We start from the raw sequence: 20053 nt of genomic DNA on the forward strand, positions 1-20053 counted from the left end.
GACTGCTGACCACAGTGACCACCCAGCACTCCCAGGGCTACTGCTTTGTTTCTGGGCCCAGAAGTTCATCTCTCTAGGGTTGAGGCTGGTGGGCCGTGCAGGAAGACAGGTCTGACCTGGGCCACCGCCCTGCCAGAGGCCCATCTGCCCTCCTTCTGCCCAAACCTCCTTCCCTATGTGGCCGGGGAGCCTGAGGTCATCCCTGGGACCACCGTGCAGGCAGATGGCTCTGAGGGTGCTGTGGGCAGGGCCAGGAGGAGGAGGGTGGCCTGGGTGTCCTGATTTTACCTCCTGTCATCTGGTCACCTGAGGCTGTCAGTAGGGCCCACTTCCGCTTCTCCAGTCCCCAGTCTGGGGCTTCACCTGCAGCATAAGGCCTGGAGACTGTCTCCAGCGTGGAGCCCCCCAAGGGGGTATTTGTGCTGATCCTGCAGCTCCGCTGCAGGCCAGACCTCCCCTCCTGGGAGGGTGAACACATCCTGAGAGCCCTGGGAGAGCATTATGGGGAGAGTCAAGAGCCAAGTGCCTCCGCTCAGCCTCCCCAGCCTTTTGTCACAGACGTCAGGCCGCTCAGCCAGGATCCAGGAGCGGGATACCAGGGGCCTCACACCAGCCTGGCCCGGGGATGGACGGCTGAGGGGCACCATGGGGGAGGACTGGAGACCTGGGAGCTTTGGTGGGTGCTCTGAGGTGTGAAGCATGGAAAAATTGGGCTCAGAGAAAGGCCCCCAAAGGAAGGAGTGCACATCTTGGAGGTGCTTTGAGACCAAGTTCAACATTTTTTGAAAAGGAATTTCTTGGAATGTGTGGGGCAGCTGTGTGTCATTAAATGGGACAGTGCTAGACTGGTGCCTTGCAGCCCTGGGATCTGCTTGGGTTACGACATCTGCAGTGGTGTTGAAGACGTGAAGAGACACCCCGGGGCGTCTATTCAGTAGATTTTGGTGTCTGATCATAACCTGTAGGGGTCAGGAAGGAAGGTCCAGTTTCTGTTTGAACCGCCCTCCCCAGTGTTGCCAAAGTGTGCCAGCCTGTGGCTTAGAGCGCCCTGCTCTTCCTGAGCACCTTACGGGGAGAGGACTGAGGATGGAGGATAACCTGGCGGAGGTCAGGGCCCCCCTGCGTCATAGAGTTTGAGGGCTGGGGGTGCGGTGGGCTGGGGCACACGATGTCTGCAGGAGGGGCAGAGCTTTGAGAAGAAAGAGCAGTGTGGTGGCAATCCGTTCATCATTTATTACATTCTGCACAGGGATGACCCCAACCCCCAGGAACCATTAACCTCAGACACAACACCGAGACCACACTGTGCCTGGGGAGGCTATTTCTCAGGGATGAGGGGAGGGAGTTGCACAGGGGCTCCGCTGGGAGCATGTCCCGGGACCCTGCGTCGGCCGGCCGGCCCTGCAGCCTCGGATGCCTCCGCTGGGCACCCAGGGGGCGGTGGTCCCATGCAGCACTGCGCCGTCTCTGTGTCCATCCTGGGAAAGGCTGGCCATGGTGAGGACGGGCCCCAGCTCTTCCTGGACCGTTGTGGCCATGACTCTGTGGCTGATGGCACCCAGGCAGCAGTTGGCGTCACGGTGGGAGGCCACCTACTCAAAGGGGAAAACCCTCCACACGGTGGGGTGGCTCGCCTTTGTCCAGCGGGCCACGAGCAGAGGGTAGGACACAGCACGAAGGCGGCCAGGTTGGCAGTGGCTACGTACAGGCCCTTGAGGAGGCAGCGGCAGCGTGGGGAGATGCCGAAGTCGGCCGACGGAGGAGGTGCCAGAGCAGCTGCCCCAGCAGAGGCTCAGGATGAGCAGCGGGAGGAGGAGGAGCAGCAAACAGACTGGGGTCCTGGGGCGCCAAGCGCCGCCTGCCCGAAGGGGAAGCAGCTCTCCTCCACATGCAGCCAGGACACCAGCAGGGCCGCGGGCCCGATGACAGCAGCTACAGGGCCACGCGGGTGAGCAGAAGAGGCAGGTTATCCCGGGTTCCCCCCATTATCCTGCTTCCACCCCGTCCCCACTGCCCTCTGGGCTCCGGGCCCTGTGTGGAGGGTCCTGTCCATCACCAGCACCCGGGGGGTCCCTGTCACGGGAAGGCTCCTGAGCGTCACCTACTCACAGAGGAGGAGGCTGGGTCCCAGAGGGGGCGGGGAACCACCCTTCAGTCTGACAGGACTGGTCGGCCGTGGAGCTGGGACCCCAGCCGCACCGGTCTTTAGGACGCCCCCACACCCAGCATGGCCCGAAGCTTCCCTGAGGCTGAGGAGCGAGCAGCCCACCCCCCTGCCGATCGCCCCAGCCCAGAAACTCACCTGGCCCTGGCCCAGGACGTTTAAACGTGGGACCTGAGGAACTGTAACAGTCCCTTTCTGCCGGCCCTCTGGCCTGGGGGCTCCAGCTGGCAGGACAGCGTGTAGCTGCAGGACACAGGGACACCTGTGAGCCCCTGGAGGCACATGTCAGGGGTCCCTTCCCCCAGAGCCCGCCGGCAGCTGCAGCCCACGCCTGACTCCGGCCGGCCTCACCTCTGCTCCTCGTCCAGGGGCTCCACAGCCTGGACAAAGGACATGAAGTGCTCGTCCCTCTCCAGGTCGTACACCGCGGCCATGTGCTTGTGCACCATGATCTCGTCCTGGAGGGTAGCGACCTGGGGCAGAGGAAGGACAGGATGCAGACAAGCGGGGGTGAGGAGTGGGGCACTGGATGGTGCTGGATCTTTGCTCACACGGGAACCCACTCTCAGGAAAGGTGGGGGACGGAGGGGTGGCCCGGTGCTGAGGTCCAGGCTCACTGGGGGCTCTCTCCTCCCTAAAGCTCACCATCCTGTCCCCCCGTGCCCCTCTGGGCTCACTCACGTCCTCATTATGCTCCAGGAGTTTCTCTTTAGGCAGGTCAGCAAGAAACAGTCCGAGGTAGGGGACCATGCCCTGTGCCACCGGGGTGAGGAGGTGATGAGTCCCCGCCTGCCCCAGGGGAGCCCACAGAGCCTCCCCTGAACCCCACACCCTCAGCCTTCAGCTCCCTTGGACCACCCTGTGCTGCCTCCCCACCTCCCTTCGCCCAGCTCTCCCCTCCCGGGCCCTCCCAGGGCTGGCTTTTGGCCAATCCCAGGACCTGTGGGCCTTGCACCTGTCCTCCAACTTCCCCCTGTACCCAGCTGCTCTCGCCCTCCTTCTGGTCACACCAATGCTGGCAGCTCAGGACTGGTGGCACCAGGAGCAGGTGCAGGGTCGCCCCCACCGCCCGTGACCTGCGGCACGCCTCTCTCACCTTCCTCTTCCTCTCCTCGGGTCCCATGCGGTCCCGCTGCCTTTCCCTCAATACACAGTCCAGCTCCTGCAAGGTCCAGGACACTCGGGTGCTCATGCTCCCCTCCCACGCGGCCTCCCGCAACCAGACCGTGGTGGATGGATGCCTTGCCCGAGCCCCCTGGCACCTACGCTGTCCCCACCTCCAGCAGGCTCTCAGCCTAGAGCGACCCCAGCTCCAACACACACAAACTCACGGGGGTCCTTGGGCCACAGCCGCCGCCCTGAGAGGGTCAGGGGAGGTCCCTCTGCCTCCCAGGGTGCCCTGAGCACTCACTGTCACCCGGCTATCAGCACGGCTCCCCTCACATGACCAGGTGGGCTGGGCACAAAGCTGAAGCGCGTCTTGGGCTCCCTGGACCCTGCTCACCAGGGAGGCCCACACCCCAGGGTGACGGCAACCCTCCATGTCCACATGAGGAGCCCGAGGTCACAGAGGGGCAGTGACAAGCTCAGGGGTCCCAGGGGAGAAGCCAACCTTGCTCATCCACAGGCCCCACCCCTGCTGCCGACCCCAGGCCAGCTCCAGCCCTGACGGGGGCCTGTCCTCTGGGTCCTCACTGGATGCCAGGCCCCCAGTCAACTGGAGCCAGGGAGGGAGATAGACGAGGCCCTTGGGGCCTGGGGGACCCTACTTTCACCATCAGCTTCCCCCTCTCACCCCGCACACCTGGAGTCCTCCCCAAAGTTGTGCCACAGCACGGTAGAAGACTTGCCCCGAGGACCCCTCCCTTCCAGACCTCCAGCCCCCATTTACCTTGAGGAGATGCTTCCTGGTAACCCACTTGACCTTCTTTGTCAGGTTTTTATACGTCCTGGTGCTCTTCCTAAGGGGAGGGGAGAGGAGTAGGGAGATACATGGCCAGCAGGTGGAGAGTCTTGGGGCCGACCCCTTTTCCTGGAGATCCTAGAAGGTCCACTAGCCTGCAGGAGGCTTTCCACCACGGCCCTGAGCCCTGGGGAATCTGTGGCCTGGGGAGAGGGCTCCACGTTTCCACCCAGGGCCTCCATTCCCAGTTCTCCCAGGGGCGAATCTGCTTTGGGCAAGGTCGCTGTCCTTGGGGCAGAGACCTCTTGCTGCAGAACATAAGCTCAAGATCTCCAATGGGCTTCAACCCACACCTGACATTGGAGGAAACTGATGCCTGCAGGGGTACTCCTGTCCTAACTCACAGGGGGCCCCAAGAGCCTGCCATCCCTGTCCTTAGGCTCTGCCGCCTCCCAGGAAGTCCCAGACATAGGGGTGTCCCTGTCCACTCAGGTACCCCGGTCCCAGAGACAGGACTACCCACCAGGAAACATGTTCCCAGGTCCTTTCCAGGCGACCTAAGGCACGACTCTGCAGGGCCAAGAGAATGGCATGGAGTGCCGCGAAATTCCTGAGGGCCAGACACTCCTGGGAGGGAAGACAGAGCTGAGAGCGTGGCCTGCTTCTCTGCTTCTATCCCCCCATGAACTCCTGTCCTTAAGGAGACGGACACCCAGGGAGCCCAGCACGCCTGGTACCTGCTGAGCAGCCCTCCTGGGTGGAGGACTGTAGCTCAACCCAAGGAAGGGGCCAGGGATGGCTGTCCCACCCCTGGGGCCTGCGAGTCCAGGTCCACACATCCCTGGCAGGAGGGGCCCAGGGACGGTGCAGGGCAGACCGTAGGAACCCATCCTGAGAGCTGGCCAAGGAGGGGAGCAGGTACCAGGATGCCAAGATGGACCCGGGGGGCTGTCCCATGACTCACCTTGGCAACCCGGATCCAGAATTCCACCACTCGGGCCCTATCCTGGGCTGTCATGCTTGGCGTCCTGAGGCAGGTGGTGGTGACCAACTCAACCAAGGTGTCAAATTCCCTCAGGACCCTATGCATGGTGGGGGCCAGGTGCTCAATGTCTCCCGTCTGTGACTGCTTCTGTAGGTAGGCCTTGCATTCAGAATAGTTTATCCTGCTGTACAGCGTCTGTGGATCAGAAGGGAGGGAGGGTCATCCAGCTGTGCCCCTGGTGCCCCCGTGCCCAGGCAGGGTCACCGGTCAGACCTGGAGCCCAGGCAGGTGGGGACGTGCTGTGAGCCTCGTGGCCGTCCAGGCCTCGGACACCGTCCAAGGAGGCGCCGAGGACTGGATGCACAGTACCCCGCAGTCGTGGGGAGCGGAGGGGCTCTGCTCGTAGGCACCCTCACTCACCTCCTCCCTGCCGCCCAAGGCAGCTCACGCTTGCCCATCCTGGGGCATCTGCCTCCCATTCTGCCACCCCGTGGGTCCCGCTGCCCACTCAGGTGCAGTTTCACCCTAAACAACTCCACCCAGGGCCTTTGTTGGTGTCTGTGTCTCCCACGCAGTCAGATCCATGGCAGCGGCCTCTGAAGTGCAGAGGCCATGGAAGCCTGCCAGGCCAATGGCCCGAGGACCTAAGGCCCTGGCAGCACCTCCCTGAGCACCCCTCCCAGCCCACCAGGCCCTGCCCCCTTTCCCTCCGCTCCAAATCATTGGTCTGCAAGGACCCCTAAGTGCCAGCCCTACTGTCCCCCTGTAGTCAGTGAGGGCTTGGGGGTGAGGAGAGTCTCTCGTGGCACATGGTGAGTCCGGGGGGAAGTTGGAACGTGGGCCGAGATCACAGGAGTCCACGTCAGGGGCAGGAGGTCGGCGGCAGACCGTGACACAGGGCAGGCCCACCCCCGACCCTGAGAGCCCGCTCCGCTCACCGCAAAGGCCAGGGTCAGCTGCTCGGCCACCAGGCGGGAGGGAAACACCAGGATGGTCCACTCCTCCTTTCTTGTCACATCCCAGGTGCTCGCAGCACAGGGGTGGGCAGGCTCCGGGCCCGGGTATGGCTCTACTAGGACCGGTGCCATTCCTGCAGATGCCATGGGCCCCGAGCCCGACGGCTCATGGGGCTCCAGCTCCGGGACAAGGTCCATGTCTGAGGTCACTGCTTGGACATCCTCCAGCTCTGCAGGGGCTGAATCAGGTGACACCGGCCGTAGCTTCGGCACACGGGTCTCATAGGGCCTCTGGACGAGCTTTATCCGCGGAGTCGGCCTTCGCCGTCTCTGTGGGGCCAGCTGCCTCTGCCGTGGGTCTGGAGCAGGACACAGAGAAAGGGTCACCCCGGGGCTGATTCCCCGCACCTTACAATGACAGAAGAGCCCACACTGCCTTGAAGGGAACCCCAGTCCGGGAAGCCCACCCTAGACGGTCCCCTGGCCGCAGCCCCTCACCTTCCAGCTCTGAAACCGTGGGCCCCAGTTGTTCGTCCTGCCAGGTAACGTGCCTAGCCCGTCCCATCCTGCGACTGGGGTAAGGCCTGGGGGTGGCAGAGTGAGAAGCCTGGTCTTTCCAGCCGCACTGCCCTCCGGGTCCACCCTTGTGTGGGCCTGGCCGCTGTGCACTCCCCTGCCTGTCCCGGCACCTGCCCCTCCCCCTTCCTGACCCTGCGTGTCTGTCCTGGGACCCCATCCTCTCCCATCCTCCCGAATAGGAAGTCTCCAGTCGTCAGCCCCCCCATGGGAATCCAAAGATGAGTGACCTGCTGGGCTCTGCTGTGGGCTCATGGGGCTCCAGCTCAGGGCCTGCCAGCGGGGCTGAGGCCACTGCAGGGGCTGAGGCAGGCGACACCGGCCGTCGCTCCAGCACAGGGGTCTCAGGGAGCTCCTGGACGGGCTCTAGCCACGAAGCTGGCCCTCCCTGTGTCTCTGGAGCCAGCTGCATCTGCCGTGGGTCTGGAGCGGGACACAGAGAAAGGGTCACCCCGGGGCTGATTCCCCGTGCCTTACAATGACAGAAGAGCCCTCACTGCCTTGAAGGAAAACCCCAGTCCGGGAAGCCCACCCTAGACGGTCCCCTGGCTGCAGCCCCTCACCTTCCAGCACTGCCACCGTGGGCCCCAGGTGCTCCTCCTGGACCAAGCGGTGGAGGACTTGGCCCTCACAGGTGGGTATGCACTCACTGGTATAGATGAAGCGGAGCACCTCCTCTAAATCCCAGAAACGAAGGCGACTAGCCTGTCCCATCTTGGGGCTGGGGGAAAGCCGGAGGGTGGCAGAGTGAGAAGCCTGGTCTTTCCAGCCACACTGCCCTCCGGGTCCACCCTTGTGTGGGCCTGGCCGCTGTGCACTCCCCTGTCTGTCCAGGCACCTGTCCCTCCCTCCCCCTTCCTGAACCGGCGTGTCTGTCCTGGGACCCCATCCTCTCCCATCCTCCCGAACAGGAAGTCCCCAGTCGTCAGTTCGCCCATGGGAATCCGAAGATGAGTGACCTGTTGGGCTCTGCTGTGTGCTCATAGGGCTCCAGCTCGGGGCCTGGCTCTGAGGCTGAGGCCACTGCTGGGACATCCTCCAGCTCTGCAGGGGCTGAGGCAGGTGTCACCGGCCGTATCTCCAGAACAGGGGTCTCAGGGAGCTCCTGGATGGGCTCTAGCCACGAAGCTGGCCCTCCCCGTGTCTCTGGAGCCAGCTGCCTCTGCCGTGGGTCTGGAGCGGGACACAGAGAAAGGGTCACCCCGGGGCTGATTCCCCGCGCCTTACAATGACAGAAGAGCCCTCAGTGCCTTGAAGGGAACCCCAGTCCGGGAAGCCCACCCTAGACGGTCCCCTGGCTGCAGCCCCTCACCTTCCAGCACCGCCACCGTGGGCCCCAGGTGCTCCTCCTGGACCAAGTGGTGGAGGACTTGGCCCTTCTCGGGGAATGAACGCCGTCCGCCATTGATCACGTGGACCTCCCTCCCTTGCTTCTCGATATAGTGGTTTAACTTTATTTCCACGGGGCTGGAGTACGGCCTGGGGGTGGCAGAGTGAGAAGCCTGGTCTTTCCAGCCGCACTGCCCTCCCGGCCCACCCTTGTGTGGGCCTGGCCGCTGTGCACTCCTCTGCCTGTCCAGACACCTGTCCCTCCCCCTGCCTGGCCCTGCGTGTCTGTCCTGGGACCCCATCCTCTCCCATCCTCCCGAATAGGAAGTCCCAAGTCATCAGTCCGCCCATGGGAATCTGAAGATGGATGACCGCTGGGCTCTGCTGGGTTCCTCCTGCCCCAAGCCCCAAACTCCTCCTTCCCCCTCCCCCATTCTGTGAGACGGGCAGCGCTCCCCTCTGGACCCAGTGAACGATTGCGCATCCTGTGTCCAGGAGAAATACCCCCATTTACGGAAGCAGGACACGATGGCATCGTCCGTGTCGCTCCCTGGCTGTGACCTGCGGATGACGCCTGAAGTGACTACCCTACTCGGCCCGGGACAGGGTTCCAGTACTGTGTCTGCTTCCTTCATTCAGTTATGCTAAGTGTCCCCAAAGGGTCTGCACAAAGTGGGTGCTGCATACCTATTGTTGCTGAAGGAAGTCCTTCCCGAACCTTCCCAGGTACCCCTCTGCTGCCCCCAGAGGTCCCTCATGTGGCCACGGCGAGGACAAGGACCGGGCCCAGCCACAGGGAATCGCGAGCCTCCGTTCCAAAGGCTGCTTTCCATGTGCTTTTCCAAATGAGCCAGGCTCCAGGCCACTGACGGGTGAGGCCAAAGGCTTTTCATTGGGTACAGAGAAGTAAGCCCCGAAGTGGCCCAGCTTGGCTGGCAATCCTTTACAGTGCCGGGCGCCAGCGGAGCCCCTCTAAGGCTCCTCCCGTGTTCCCCATGGGCACCCTAACAGGCTGATCGCCAGCCACCCTGCCCGTCAGAGGAGCACGCTGAGGCTCAGACACGTGGGGACACGCAAGACACACCGCGGGCTGTGGGCAGAGGCCCGACTGTGCCGAGGAGGGGGGTGGGTGCTCACCGGGGGAGCCGCTGGTCCGTGGTCGGCTGGTCAGCGTCCTCGGGAGTGCTCCGGCTGGTGTTTGGAGCTCGTTCCTCCCATGCTGTGCGCCTTGTCTGCATACACACGTCCATCTGGGGAACCCTGCTCATGTTGAGCTCACTCCGAAAGAGAGTTAGCTCAGCTTCTCGCTGAGGGGGGCAGCAGGGATATAGTCAGTGGGAAACCCAGGAACCACCAGGACGAGGGAGGTTTGTGGCTCACCTGAGAGCCCCCAGCCCCCTGGGGTGCGAGCAAGGAGAGGCACGGGGTGCCCCCGGGAACAACGTTCCAGGCCCTCTGGAGTGGTCCTGTTGGCCACTCTCGAGGGAGGGCCCTGGCCGGTTGCCAGGTGTGGAACGGGGTCCTGGGGTGTAGACAGCCTGCCCCAGGTCCAGGGAGATGGAGTAGGTGAATCCATCCACCAGCTCCTCCACGCTCCCTAGGGTGGAGCTCTGCAAAGCCAGCACCTGGTAGCTGGGGAGGAGGCACCCGGGGATGCCTGGACCTCCCCGCAGGGGGCAGTGTGGGCCCCAAACTTGACCGGAGATAAGGCCCACAGGGCCATCTGCGTAGACATCCAGTCCCTCAGGGAAGAGGAGGACACCCCTGGGCTCAGGATTAACATGTGGGTGGAAATACCTGGTCCCAACACTCACCTCCATGTCCTGAATGATGAGACCAGAGCTGTGACACTGACTGCCCCACCAGGGGGCCACCACCTCACAACATGCTCCCACCCTAGAACGGACCCCCTCCTCCCCACGCCCACCGCAGACACATTAGGGGCCACGGGGAAGGTCAGCCGGGGATGGGTCACACAGTGACCTGGCCCTGGAGTGGCCCGCTCTGGGCTGCACTGTGTTACCTCGGACTCCCCCTGGAGACACGGACAGAAGCATTGAAAGAGGTCACTGAGCCAATGCCCACAGGAAGCAGGACTCTCACTCTCAGATGCCCCCCTGTCTTCCTCGCCTTCAGAAGGCTCCACACAACAAGACCACATGTTGCTCTGTCGAGCACCTCCGGTCAAGTGAGCAGGACTGGGGTCTGCGACCAGGAGCTGGGTTCCGTCCGGGTCACAATTCAGGTTCTACTGGGCGTGTCATCAGAGACATCACTTCTTCAAGGGCCCCTCCCTGCATTCAGACACGCCCACGTGCCCCTCTGGGCTGCTGACTGCCCCCCCTCCTGGCCCTTGCCATGCAAGAGTACACACATCTCCACCAGAGCCCTCCCCACGCTCTCTGGCAATGTCACTGGGGTCCCAGCTCTGAGGAGACAAGAGCTGAGCTCAGGCCTCTTTTTCTCACCAGTTCCCTGTCCTGCTGAGGCCACGGCACCTCCCAGGAGCTGCCCAACATCCCAACCTGCACAGGGAGGGTCACGCCAGATATTCCTCCCTAAGGACATCCCCAGGGATACATGGATGACACCTCCAGCTCCTGGCGGCTGGTGTCACGTGTGTGTGTCGCACGGACTCAGAGACGGAAGAATGCCAGCCAGGCTTGGCATGGAGCGTGGACCACCACGCAGGTCAGGCCGGGGTCCGGGCCTTGTGATCTTGGGCAGGTCCGTCTCACGCTAGGCCGTTTTCAGGTGTGCACCTTGAAGGGGTGGCAATGAGAGGAGATCCAGGTGTTGCCCTCTACTGCCTTCCACCTTCCAGAGGTCCAGGTTGCTCTCAAACTAGGTGCTTTTCAGACCAATCAGTAAATGGCTCAGAGTAGCCCACTGGAAATGAGGTCTCTGCTGCCTCTGAAATCCGAGGTGGTCCACCAGGCCGCTGTGCATTTTGTGTATGTGGGCGGGAAGAGGGGCCGGATACAGCACCTTATTCATCACCTTACAAGGGAGAGCTTAGCATGCCCACATGATAGACTTGTAGAAACTTCTCTAAGACGAAAGAAAGGCCCCTGAATTTTTGTTGGATTTATTTCCCACCTTTTGACACGTGACTGTTTTATCAATATGCTTGATAGGTCAGTCCAGGTGGGTCACACTTGTGGCCTGGCCCTGGAGTGGCCCGCTCTGGGCTGCCCTGTGTTACCTCGGGGCTCCTCGGGTGACACAGGAGTTGTACTTCCTGATCACTGCGTCCAATCAGCATAATACCATCAATGTGATGGGCCAGTGTGATGTCTTCTGGAAGGAAAAGGAGACGAAGGTTCCTTCTGACTAAGTGACAACCTAAGTCTGGAGGTCTGATATGCCTCTGAGATAGTTTTCTCTCCTTGCCGGCTGAAAGCTAACTGCCCTGCTGGTCTTTACTCACAGGAAGAGAACAAAGAGCATTTTCCTGACCAATACTTACACACTGGCAGCTTGGGGATCAAGTGATGAAGCCCCATGTGCAGCAGTAACGGCAATCTGAGCCACTCTGATTACGGTGACCATCATGCACTGGCATCTCCAAGATTCATCTGTTTTCCGAGTAGGCCAAATGAGTGACTTCAACAAGGGTATGTGGAGATCACCACCCCGACATCTTCCAAGTCCTTGGTGGCGACACCGGTTTCTGTACTCTCTCCTGGAAGGCGTTACTGCTTTCAGTGTGTACTTTAGATGGAATCCTAGAGGCTTGTGCTCGAGCTACCATACAGCACGAATTCCTTGCCGGCACAGTCCCCTGTGGCTAGCGAGGAGGAAGGCAGGAGCTCTGCGTTCCTCCAGGGCAGCTCGGCCTTGGGCCCTGACACCGAGGGAGCGGCAGTGCGGGCACTTGGTCGGGGGACCGCTCCTGGTACCGAAACCCAGTCCTTGTCCCTGAGGTCAAATCACAAAAGACAGTGACAAGGTTTTGAGGAAAGGAAAGAATAGTTTATTGATTTGCTAGCAAACGAGGGAGCGGCAGGCTCCTGCCTTGCAGAACCACCGTCCTCCGGACACACAAGCGGTCAGGGCTTTTCGAGGGGAAATCGTGGGAGAGGGGCTGGGGTGCAGACACATGAAGCAGCAGCTTGCAAGGGTCCAAGCAGACATTCCTGCGCCGATTCACTAGCTTTGTGTTTTTCTTTTCTGCTCCTCCTCAGTCCCCTGGGACAGGATGCTTTTTTGAGTCCCCTGTTTAGTGAACTTTACTGGCCTTAATTGTCTCTCATCCCGCTCATATCTATTTTTCTGCCTAACACTCCCAAGACTGACCAGCCTCTCGGTAAACATCCCATAGACATGCAAACAGGCACTTCAGGTCTACAATGGGTGACACCCGGGCAAGGATCCTGGCTGTAATTTCCATTTTCTCCACACCATCCTGGTCCTTTTAACAAAAAGAGAGAGGTCCTGGTTCAGCCCTGAGTAAACATAGCTACTTGACTGGTGGTGGGAGGAAGAATTTCTTCAGTTCCTCGAGGTTCCCTTAGCTGGTCTAAGAAACAAATTGACATGAGACAGATGAACAGGAGAAAAAGTAACAAAATTTAATTAAGTACATAAAGGGAAGCCATAGACGCGTGTTCCACAGACAGGGTGTGGAATTGCAATATTTCCAGAATCTCTTGACCTGGCTTTAGTGCTTCTCCGTATCAACAGGTGTTTCCAAGGGGTGGAGAGAAGTAGTCCGTCTCCACGTCAGTGGGTAATTACGTGGGCGAGGGAGGGTTTATCTGGACCAGAGAGCTTGGTGGGAGTATTCGCTCTCTTCTACTGCAGCAGGAGAGAGAGATGCAGGGCGACTGCTGGTAGGCAATAAATGACCTTTAAACATTATTTCTCCCTTTGCCTGATTTCGCTTTCAAAGGTATTTTGCCCTGGGATCTCCCCTCCCTGGAGTTACACAGGGAGAACCCAGGGCCCATCACCTGTCACCCCCTGGGTCCCTGCCCCTCACCCCAGGGCCCATCACCCCTCACCCCAGGACCCATCATCCCTCACCCCCACGGCCCCACCCCTCACCCCCAGGACCCATCATCCCTCATCCCCGGGGCCCCACCCCTCACCCCCGGGGCCCATCATCCCTCATCCCCGGGGCCCCACCCCTCACCCCAGGGCCCCCGCCCCTCACCCCTGGGTCCCCGCCCCTCACCCCTGGGTCCCCTCCCCTCATCCCCAGGGCCCCCACCACTCTTGGGCCTTTGAGCCAAAGGGATGCACTAAGCCCACAAGCAGGAGGTGGAAGGATCTTCAAACACTGGCTGTGGTTCAGCCCAGGAAGCACCCGCCGCGGGGCCGTGGCAACGCAGGGGTCACTCAGTATGTGGTCCGCCAGCTCCACCCCACCAGGGTGCATGCATCTGCTGGGATCCATGAATTCTTTGTCCTGAAGGCTGCATTGTATTAATTCCTGTAGCTTTAGGATAAGCCTTGGTGCCCAGTCTGTCCTTTAGCTCATGCTCCTCTTAATGTTATTGGCAGTTACGTTTCCATATGACCGTCAGCTAGGTTGTCATTTCCCGTTAAAGACCCTAAGGGTCTCAGTGGTAGGGCCTTGGATTTCTAGGCTGATTTGGGAAGGAGTTCCACCGTGACAACGTTGAGCCGTCCAGTCCACAGGGAGCATGTCCGGCTCTCCTGCCCAGGTGTTCACTGCTGTCCTCTGCTGATGCCCTCCACAGAGATCTCAGCATATTTATTCTGCTTACCCTGAGCAACCCCAGGCTCTGTCCTGGGCAGACGTTGATGCGCACCGCCACTGTGCTCGACACCCACCGTGCTGGAGACGGGCGGGGGGCCCTTGGCTCACCTCGCAGCAACTGTGAACAGTGCCAGCGACCTGTCAGTCTCCAGTAGACAAGCTACATGCAAAACAGGCAGATTTGGTCACACCTGCGTGGTGCTAAAGGAAGGACCAGCCCTTGGGGCTCTGACACCGAATGCGTGAGGTCGTTGGCACACCCACCCAGCCTCCTGATCTCCGGGTGCAAAGGGCGCGTCCTATGGTCCGTCCCGGTTCTGGCGCTGTCTACGTGAACTCAGCGCAAAGGTGAAGGGCACAGCCCCATACCCCTATCCCCACGTGCCAGTCTCAGCTCCTGGGTTCCCAGGTCACTCACAATTGCCCAGCTTGGCTGGAAACTCAGGATTCCGTGATCCCCACCCCTGGTTCAAAAATTTGCTAGATTGACTCGCAGACTCAAGAAGGCTCTTGACTTAACGATCACCGGGTTTCAGAGAGGATGCGACCCAGGAGCAGCCAGACGAACGAGGTGGGCAGGGTGAGCTGAGGGGTGGGGGGCTCCTGTGCCTTCTCCCGCACCGCCCTCCAGGAACCTCCAAGCGCCTACCGCCCCGCAGCTCCCAGGCCTCCGAGTTAAAGGTTTTTATGGAAGTTCTGTCCTGTAGGCACGATGGGTTAAGTTCTGGCCACTGGTGATTAGCTCAGAATCAGACCCTCTCCCCTCCTGGGGAGAAAGTTCCAACCTCTAGTCACACGGCCCCGCTCCTCTGGCGCCAGCCGCCAGCCCACGACCCGTTTGGTGTGTGGTGTTGCTTTGCACACGGCATCGGGTAAGGCGTGTGCCTGACATGCAGACTGAGGGTCCCGACCTTGCGGCTCTAATCTTGGGGTCACAGAAACGCTTCGTTCTCTTCTCCCCAAAACACGGCAGGTTCAGCTACAGAGGCAGACTCCCTTCTCTTGGACCTTTCCCTTTGGGGAGTCCCTGGCCCATGGGCTCCAGGCCTGCCCTCCCCACAGAACATGGGGTCCATGGGGCCAAGGGGCCCAGCGGGCCTGAAGCTCATAGCCTAGTCTAGACAGTGGATCAAACTGCTGGGACCCAAATCCCTGCCCGATGGCTGGGTGCCCATTTCCAAGGCCTGTGCAGTCCCCTGTGACTGTCCTCACCACATGGCAGGTGTGTGCCCAAAGCCCAAGGTGGCTGGAGGTCCGCACACCTGTGTGAGACCCCACAGTGCAGGTGGAGGTGGGGGGGGGCGGAGGGAGGACGCCTCCACCTGGGTCCTGGCCCCCAGCCTTGGGGATGGCTCCTTTCCACCAGGAGTTCCCTGGCATGACCTGGGCTTCGTTCACATCCCCACCTCCAAGCCCCAGCCCACAGGTGCCCTGGCCGTCCCTGGGGCTCCCACACCTCCGGGGCAGAGGCTCCCCGGAATGTGACCTTGCCCTTCAATGCCCCCTGGCTGATACAGAAATGACCAATAGGCACAGTTTCACCCCAAATGCTGGCCTGGAGTCCTCTGCACAAGTCAGAGTGGGCCAAGGGCTCAGTGGCCACCTGCCTTCTCCAGGGTCCCAGTCAGTGTCAGGACATCTGATGGTGACATAAAAAAACAGAGAGGCTGGCAAGCCATTCTGGGCACCTGTGGTTGGTGGCAAAGGCTGGCCGGCCCCACACCGCCTCAGCCGGGAGCTGGGAGGGGCACCATGGCACTGACCGGCAGCACCGCAGCTCAGGGGACCACGCGTCCCGGACTTGGTGCACAGGTGGGGAAGGGCAGCCACCGGCCCTGGAGCATCCAGGTGCCAACATGCAGACGCCCAGAGTCTGCGGGGCCAAGGGGTTGGAGGCTCCTCACGGAGGGAAGGCAAGCGGCTCCCGGTCAGGGTGCAGCCCAGGGACACAGCCCATGGCTGCCAGGGGCTCAGTTCTCGTGACAGCGGGAGATGGTGTGTAGCCCCACGGGGTGCAGACAATGGCGTCTTCCTGCAGGCCTGGCTGAGAGGCTGCGGTCCCATCACACTGGGCCTGCGGGCTCAGGTAGCCTGGTCCCCACTCACCCTGTGGCTCCCTGGGGCCCAGCACTCTTTCTTCCCGGCTACTTATGCCCCCAGCTTGCTGGGTGGGGACCTTCCCCATGGACCTCATCCGCTCTACCATCCGCTCCGTGGAGCCTGTCAGGGCAGCTCCCCCTGGGGGCTGGGGAGCCCTGGTCCCTCAGGTGCCATGGGTGTCCACCCCCCACACCCACACACGGTACGGGAGGTGCCAAAGGGAAAGTCCCAGCCAGGCTCGGGGACCCCAACATACCACTCTGAACAAAGCCCAGGTCCCCGCCTGGCGGGCTCACAGGCCCGCAGAGCCCACGGGGCTGGTGCATGGAGCCTGGAGCCGTGAGCTGGGACATGGCCGAGTGACCCTACAGTGGCAAATGAGGTGCCCAACACTGCCCGTCCCCCTCTCCGGGGCCCACGCCTGGCCTCTGTGTCTGTGCAGGGCCCTTCCTCGTCCCCTACCTTTTCGCCTTGGCCCTCAAGGGGATCCCCCTCTTCCACATTGAGCTTGCCTTCGGCCAGCGCCTGCGGAGGGCCAGCATCGGGGTGTGGACAGCCATCTCACCCTACCTGGGTGGAGTTGGTATACAGGTCCCTGGAGCCCTGCGCACAGCTGCTCAGGCCTGGAGGGGGAGTTGCTGGGGTTGCAGGTCCGGGGGTGGTGTCTGCCTGCTTGTCTCATCGGCACACATTTGGTGGTTTTGAGCCTGTAGACCTACGGGGTGCCTGACGCAGACGTGCAGGGAGACCCACGCGGCAGCATCCCAGTGGGAGCTGACCTGGCCACACTCTGAGGAGGCCTCTCCCAGGAGGGCAAGGACGTGGGAGCAGGGTACTGCGTGGGGTACACTTGGCATAGGAGGGGTGGCAAGGGGCCCAGCCCAATGGAGCAGCCAGATGTCCTGAACTGCCCTGGGCCTGTGCACACGTGGCGCATTGGGGGAGTCCCTGATGAGAGCAGACCTGCCCCCCTGCGCGCACACACACACACCCCGTGCCCTTGAGGTGAAGGCTGAAGTACAGGGGTCCGTGTGCCACCGTTGGGCCTGTGACATGACGCCTCCCCTCCAGGCGGGTCCACTGTGGTCCAGAAGCCCCACCTGAAACACGCTAGAAGCCCCGGGGAGAGAAGGGCTGTGCCCAGCCAGGAAGGGCCCAGTGGGCTCGCCCTGTGGATGCAGGCTGGAGGGGCAGGCGGCGGGAGCCCCCGGGGCGCCCTGGGGGGCGGGAATGGTGCCTGTGCATGGGACGGCCTGCAGGTGGGCAGGTGCTGAGCAGGAGCTGTGGCTGGACCGCAGGGCTGGGCTGCCTCACCACGTCCTTCCAAATCAGCCTGTCCTACAACATGGTCCTGAGTTGGGTGCCGTGGTAATTCCTCAGCAACTCCCAGAACCCCCTGTCCTAGAGCTCCTGCCTGCTGGACCTCACCCACACAGGTAAGACCAGGGCATCGCCGGGCACCGGAGCCCCTGAGGGCTCCCCAGAGAGCACACCTGAAACCCACTCTGCACCCACTGCAGGCGCAGGGGCCCGCGGGGACCCCGCTGTCCACAGCACAGCACCAGGGCCCTCACCCCCATGAGGGGAGCAGGTGGGATTGCCACCTCACCGCACGGGGTCTTTGGGCCCAGACCCCAGCTGAGGGCTCGATCTGGGGACATCTTTGTGATGTGGAAGTCGTCAGCTCGGCAGTTCACTGGTGGAGCGGTGTCAGCCCAGTTTCCCTCCTGCCTTGGGCTGGTCCCAGCTAGTGTTGGCACATTCTGAACGAGAAAGCCCTGCGTGCTTGGATGGCGAGGCCCCATGGGCCATGGCTGGACACCCTGGGCAGCAGGGGCACTGGATCCCCAGCTGTGCCCAGTGCTCTGGCAGCCCCAGTGCAGGTTACCTGCAGCCTGCACTTCCTGCTGGAGGTTGGTGGGGCTCCGGTCCCGCATGAACTGCGTAGCCAGCCCCTGACAGGCCCCTCTGGTCCCAGGGCTTGTGGTCCTGTGCCGGGGCAGCAGTACCATGAGCTACTTCTGGGACCGGCAGGCTCTGAACGTCACGGCCGACATCAGCGACAGCGGCTCCGTCCCACGGCGGCTGCTGGGCCACTTGGCCGCCTGCTGGGCGATCGTGTATCTGTGCGTCATCAGAGGCATCCAGTCCACTGGGAAGGTGAGAGCCTGCAGGCATGCCTGCTCCCCAGCTCCCACCAGCTCCGAGGGACCCCTCCCCATCCTCAGTGCTGGTCTTGGTCAAAGGCTCTGCTGGGGGAGCATAAGCATGAGGTTGGGTGAGTCTCTTAAAGTCACAAATGACCTTTATTTATCCTGGTGATATTCTGCTCTGACTCAAGTGTCAAAACCGCCTTTCCAGCCTTCTTTGCATCAACAAACATCGTAGATCTTTTCCACTTAACCTGTTTGGGTCTCTGTGTTTAAAGTATGTTTCTTTTAGACAGCATAGCATAGGGTCTTGCTTTTTTATCCAATTTAACCATTCCTGCCTTTTGTTTGGGTGTTTAGACCATTTACATTGAATGTGATGTTGCATTGTTTAAGTCTGTCAGCTTGTGTTTGTTTTCTGTTTGTTCCATTTGCTCTTTCCTGGTTCTCTGTTTCTGAATGTTTTTAACGATCCCACCGTATGTCCTCTGCGCACTTGTACCCCGCTCCCCCAGCTCTGGTGTCACATGTTTCACTTGCAATGAATGGGTCATAGGCAGCAAGCCCACTGGTAACATTTTGGTTTTAAACAGTTGATTATCTTTCAGAGACTTACGTAATGAGACAAAGACATCGATAGTTACGCATGGGGTTTCCACACAAAGAGGATCAAGGAAGCCTGAGCTGCATCTCACACACGTGCCCTGGCATGGGGGCTCCCCACCCTGTCTTCTCTCTGGGCATGGATGAGTCCACTGTTAAGTGTCTATGCTGGGAAATGACTGCGACACGCTTCTGTGCCTCCCAGACCCCGGCTCCCCATCCAGGGCGACGGAGCTGTTGGGAAGTCCTAAGTGTGCACACGGGCCCCTCGGTTTTCTCAGTTGGCGTGTGAGAGTTAACAGTTATGCTCAGGTTAGGCTCTTCACACTGGGGACGATTTACTGCATTAGACGAAAGCCAACTTTAGGCCCAGAGTGCCAGCCAGCAGTTCCAAATAATCCGTTATGAAGGCCCAGTAAACCATCAGGGTCACTGATGGTTTGGCCACACGGCCTCCGACCGGGCCCCGGGCTCCACAGCCACCCCCTCCTCCCCCAGTGCGCTCAGCACCCCTGCACGCCACACACACTGGTTCCCCGTGTCTGCCGGGATGGCTGACGCGCTGAGGCAGGAGCCCAGCAGCCCAAGGCCGCACAGCTCAGACGCCTGGACATCCCAGGTGATGACCAGTGGCTTGGCTGAGGTTCATGCCCCAGAGGACAAGCAGGGACCGCTGGGCCACCCCACGTGCTTACCAGTGGTAGTACTTAAAGCGTGGCCGCCAGTTGGGTGCATGCAGCAGGGTCTACATTATGCAGGCCAGGTTCACAAACATGTAGCACGTGAGGAAAAACCTGAGGGCATCAGGCACAGCATGGCGGGGGGGCGGGGGGCGGGCAGGCCCAGGCTCCAGTATGCCGGGTCCCCTGCCCTCCATGTCCCAGGAAGCACCCTCCCTCTTGGCCACGTCACCATCCCATGGATGACCGTGTCCCACACCTGGCCCCGTGTCCATCCCTGTGTGCCCTTACAGGCCAACCCACAGAGCAGGTGCCTCACATCCCCCATCTCCTGCCGCACCCGTGGCCACACACGGAGAGGATGGGGGCCACGCTGTCCAGGGAGGCGATGAGAATGCCAGCCTTGCAGATGAGGGCTGTGAGTAGCAGGGCCCACGTGGGCTCCCCGTTGGCCTTTCCATGGCGAAACTCGTGCAGGAGAAGGGCAGGGAGCTGGTGGCCGCAGTGCAGGAGCCTCAGGAGCACCCTGCATTCAGGGGACGAGCCCACTGGGTGGCCCGACCCAGGGGCATCTCAGAGACGCGGCACCAGCAGAAATGCATAGCCTCACATGTCAGGATTGCCTCGCCGCGCCCGGGACACCCAGAACTCGTGGGGGTAGGTGAAGGCCAGGTACCATTAGACCCCGGGCCCCTGCACAGAGCGCTGGCCGGGGGTCTCCTGGCATCCTGAGGCCAGCCGCAACACGGAGGCACAGGGTCCCTTCGCACACCCGCGGGGGCATTCCTGGGTGGACCCCACAGTAAGGCCTGGGCCCTGAACCCACAGCCACACAATGTGGCAGAACCTCCCGGAAGGCTGCACCCAGCCTCTAGGGAC

The 20053-nt window shown here is 61.4% G+C and overlaps 2 protein-coding genes across 16 annotated transcripts in view; one reads left to right on the forward strand and one right to left on the reverse strand.

Moving 5' to 3' along the window:
* LOC118917624 (ral guanine nucleotide dissociation stimulator-like 2) overlaps positions 1–20053 on the forward strand; it is a 65731-nt gene that overhangs the window by 14681 nt on the left and 30997 nt on the right. For 3 of the 13 annotated variants that reach the window (XR_008993051.1, XR_008993047.1, XR_008993053.1), the window contains one exon: positions 11346–12776. The exons of 4 other annotated variants lie outside the window; for them this stretch is intronic. The gene's annotated coding sequence lies outside the window, so the exon portion shown is untranslated. Of the gene's footprint in view, positions 1–7069; positions 7219–8393; positions 8527–8639; positions 8786–10384; positions 10605–11345; positions 12777–20053 lie in introns of those variants that run through there. 6 more of the 13 variants (XR_008993050.1, XR_008993048.1, XR_008993046.1 and 3 more) reach the window with 6 other exon arrangements.
* On the reverse strand, positions 1211–9377 carry LOC130680036 (ral guanine nucleotide dissociation stimulator-like). Of its 3 annotated transcripts, none has more exons than XM_057489991.1 (14): positions 9051–9377; positions 7897–8063; positions 7544–7757; positions 7148–7305; positions 6815–7007; positions 6507–6592; positions 5991–6367; positions 5032–5247; positions 4591–4694; positions 4056–4125; positions 3261–3326; positions 2516–2917; positions 2303–2407; positions 1211–1932 (listed from the first exon to the last, which is right to left on the reverse strand). In XM_057489991.1, exons 1-14 carry the CDS (start codon positions 9179–9181, stop codon positions 1699–1701), a joined length of 2523 nt encoding a protein of 840 aa, XP_057345974.1. In that variant the 5' UTR covers positions 9182–9377; the 3' UTR covers positions 1211–1698. The 3 variants fall into 3 exon arrangements, with proteins under 3 accessions (XP_057345974.1, XP_057345973.1, XP_057345975.1); XM_057489992.1 differs by lacking the exon at positions 9051–9377 and having other exon boundaries at positions 1797–1932; positions 2516–2637; positions 2846–2917; positions 7897–8243; XM_057489990.1 differs by lacking the exon at positions 9051–9377 and having other exon boundaries at positions 7897–8243.

The sequence above is a fragment of the Manis pentadactyla genome, chromosome 12 (assembly GCF_030020395.1).
Source record: "Manis pentadactyla isolate mManPen7 chromosome 12, mManPen7.hap1, whole genome shotgun sequence".
NCBI classification, from domain to species: Eukaryota; Metazoa; Chordata; class Mammalia; order Pholidota; family Manidae; genus Manis; species Manis pentadactyla.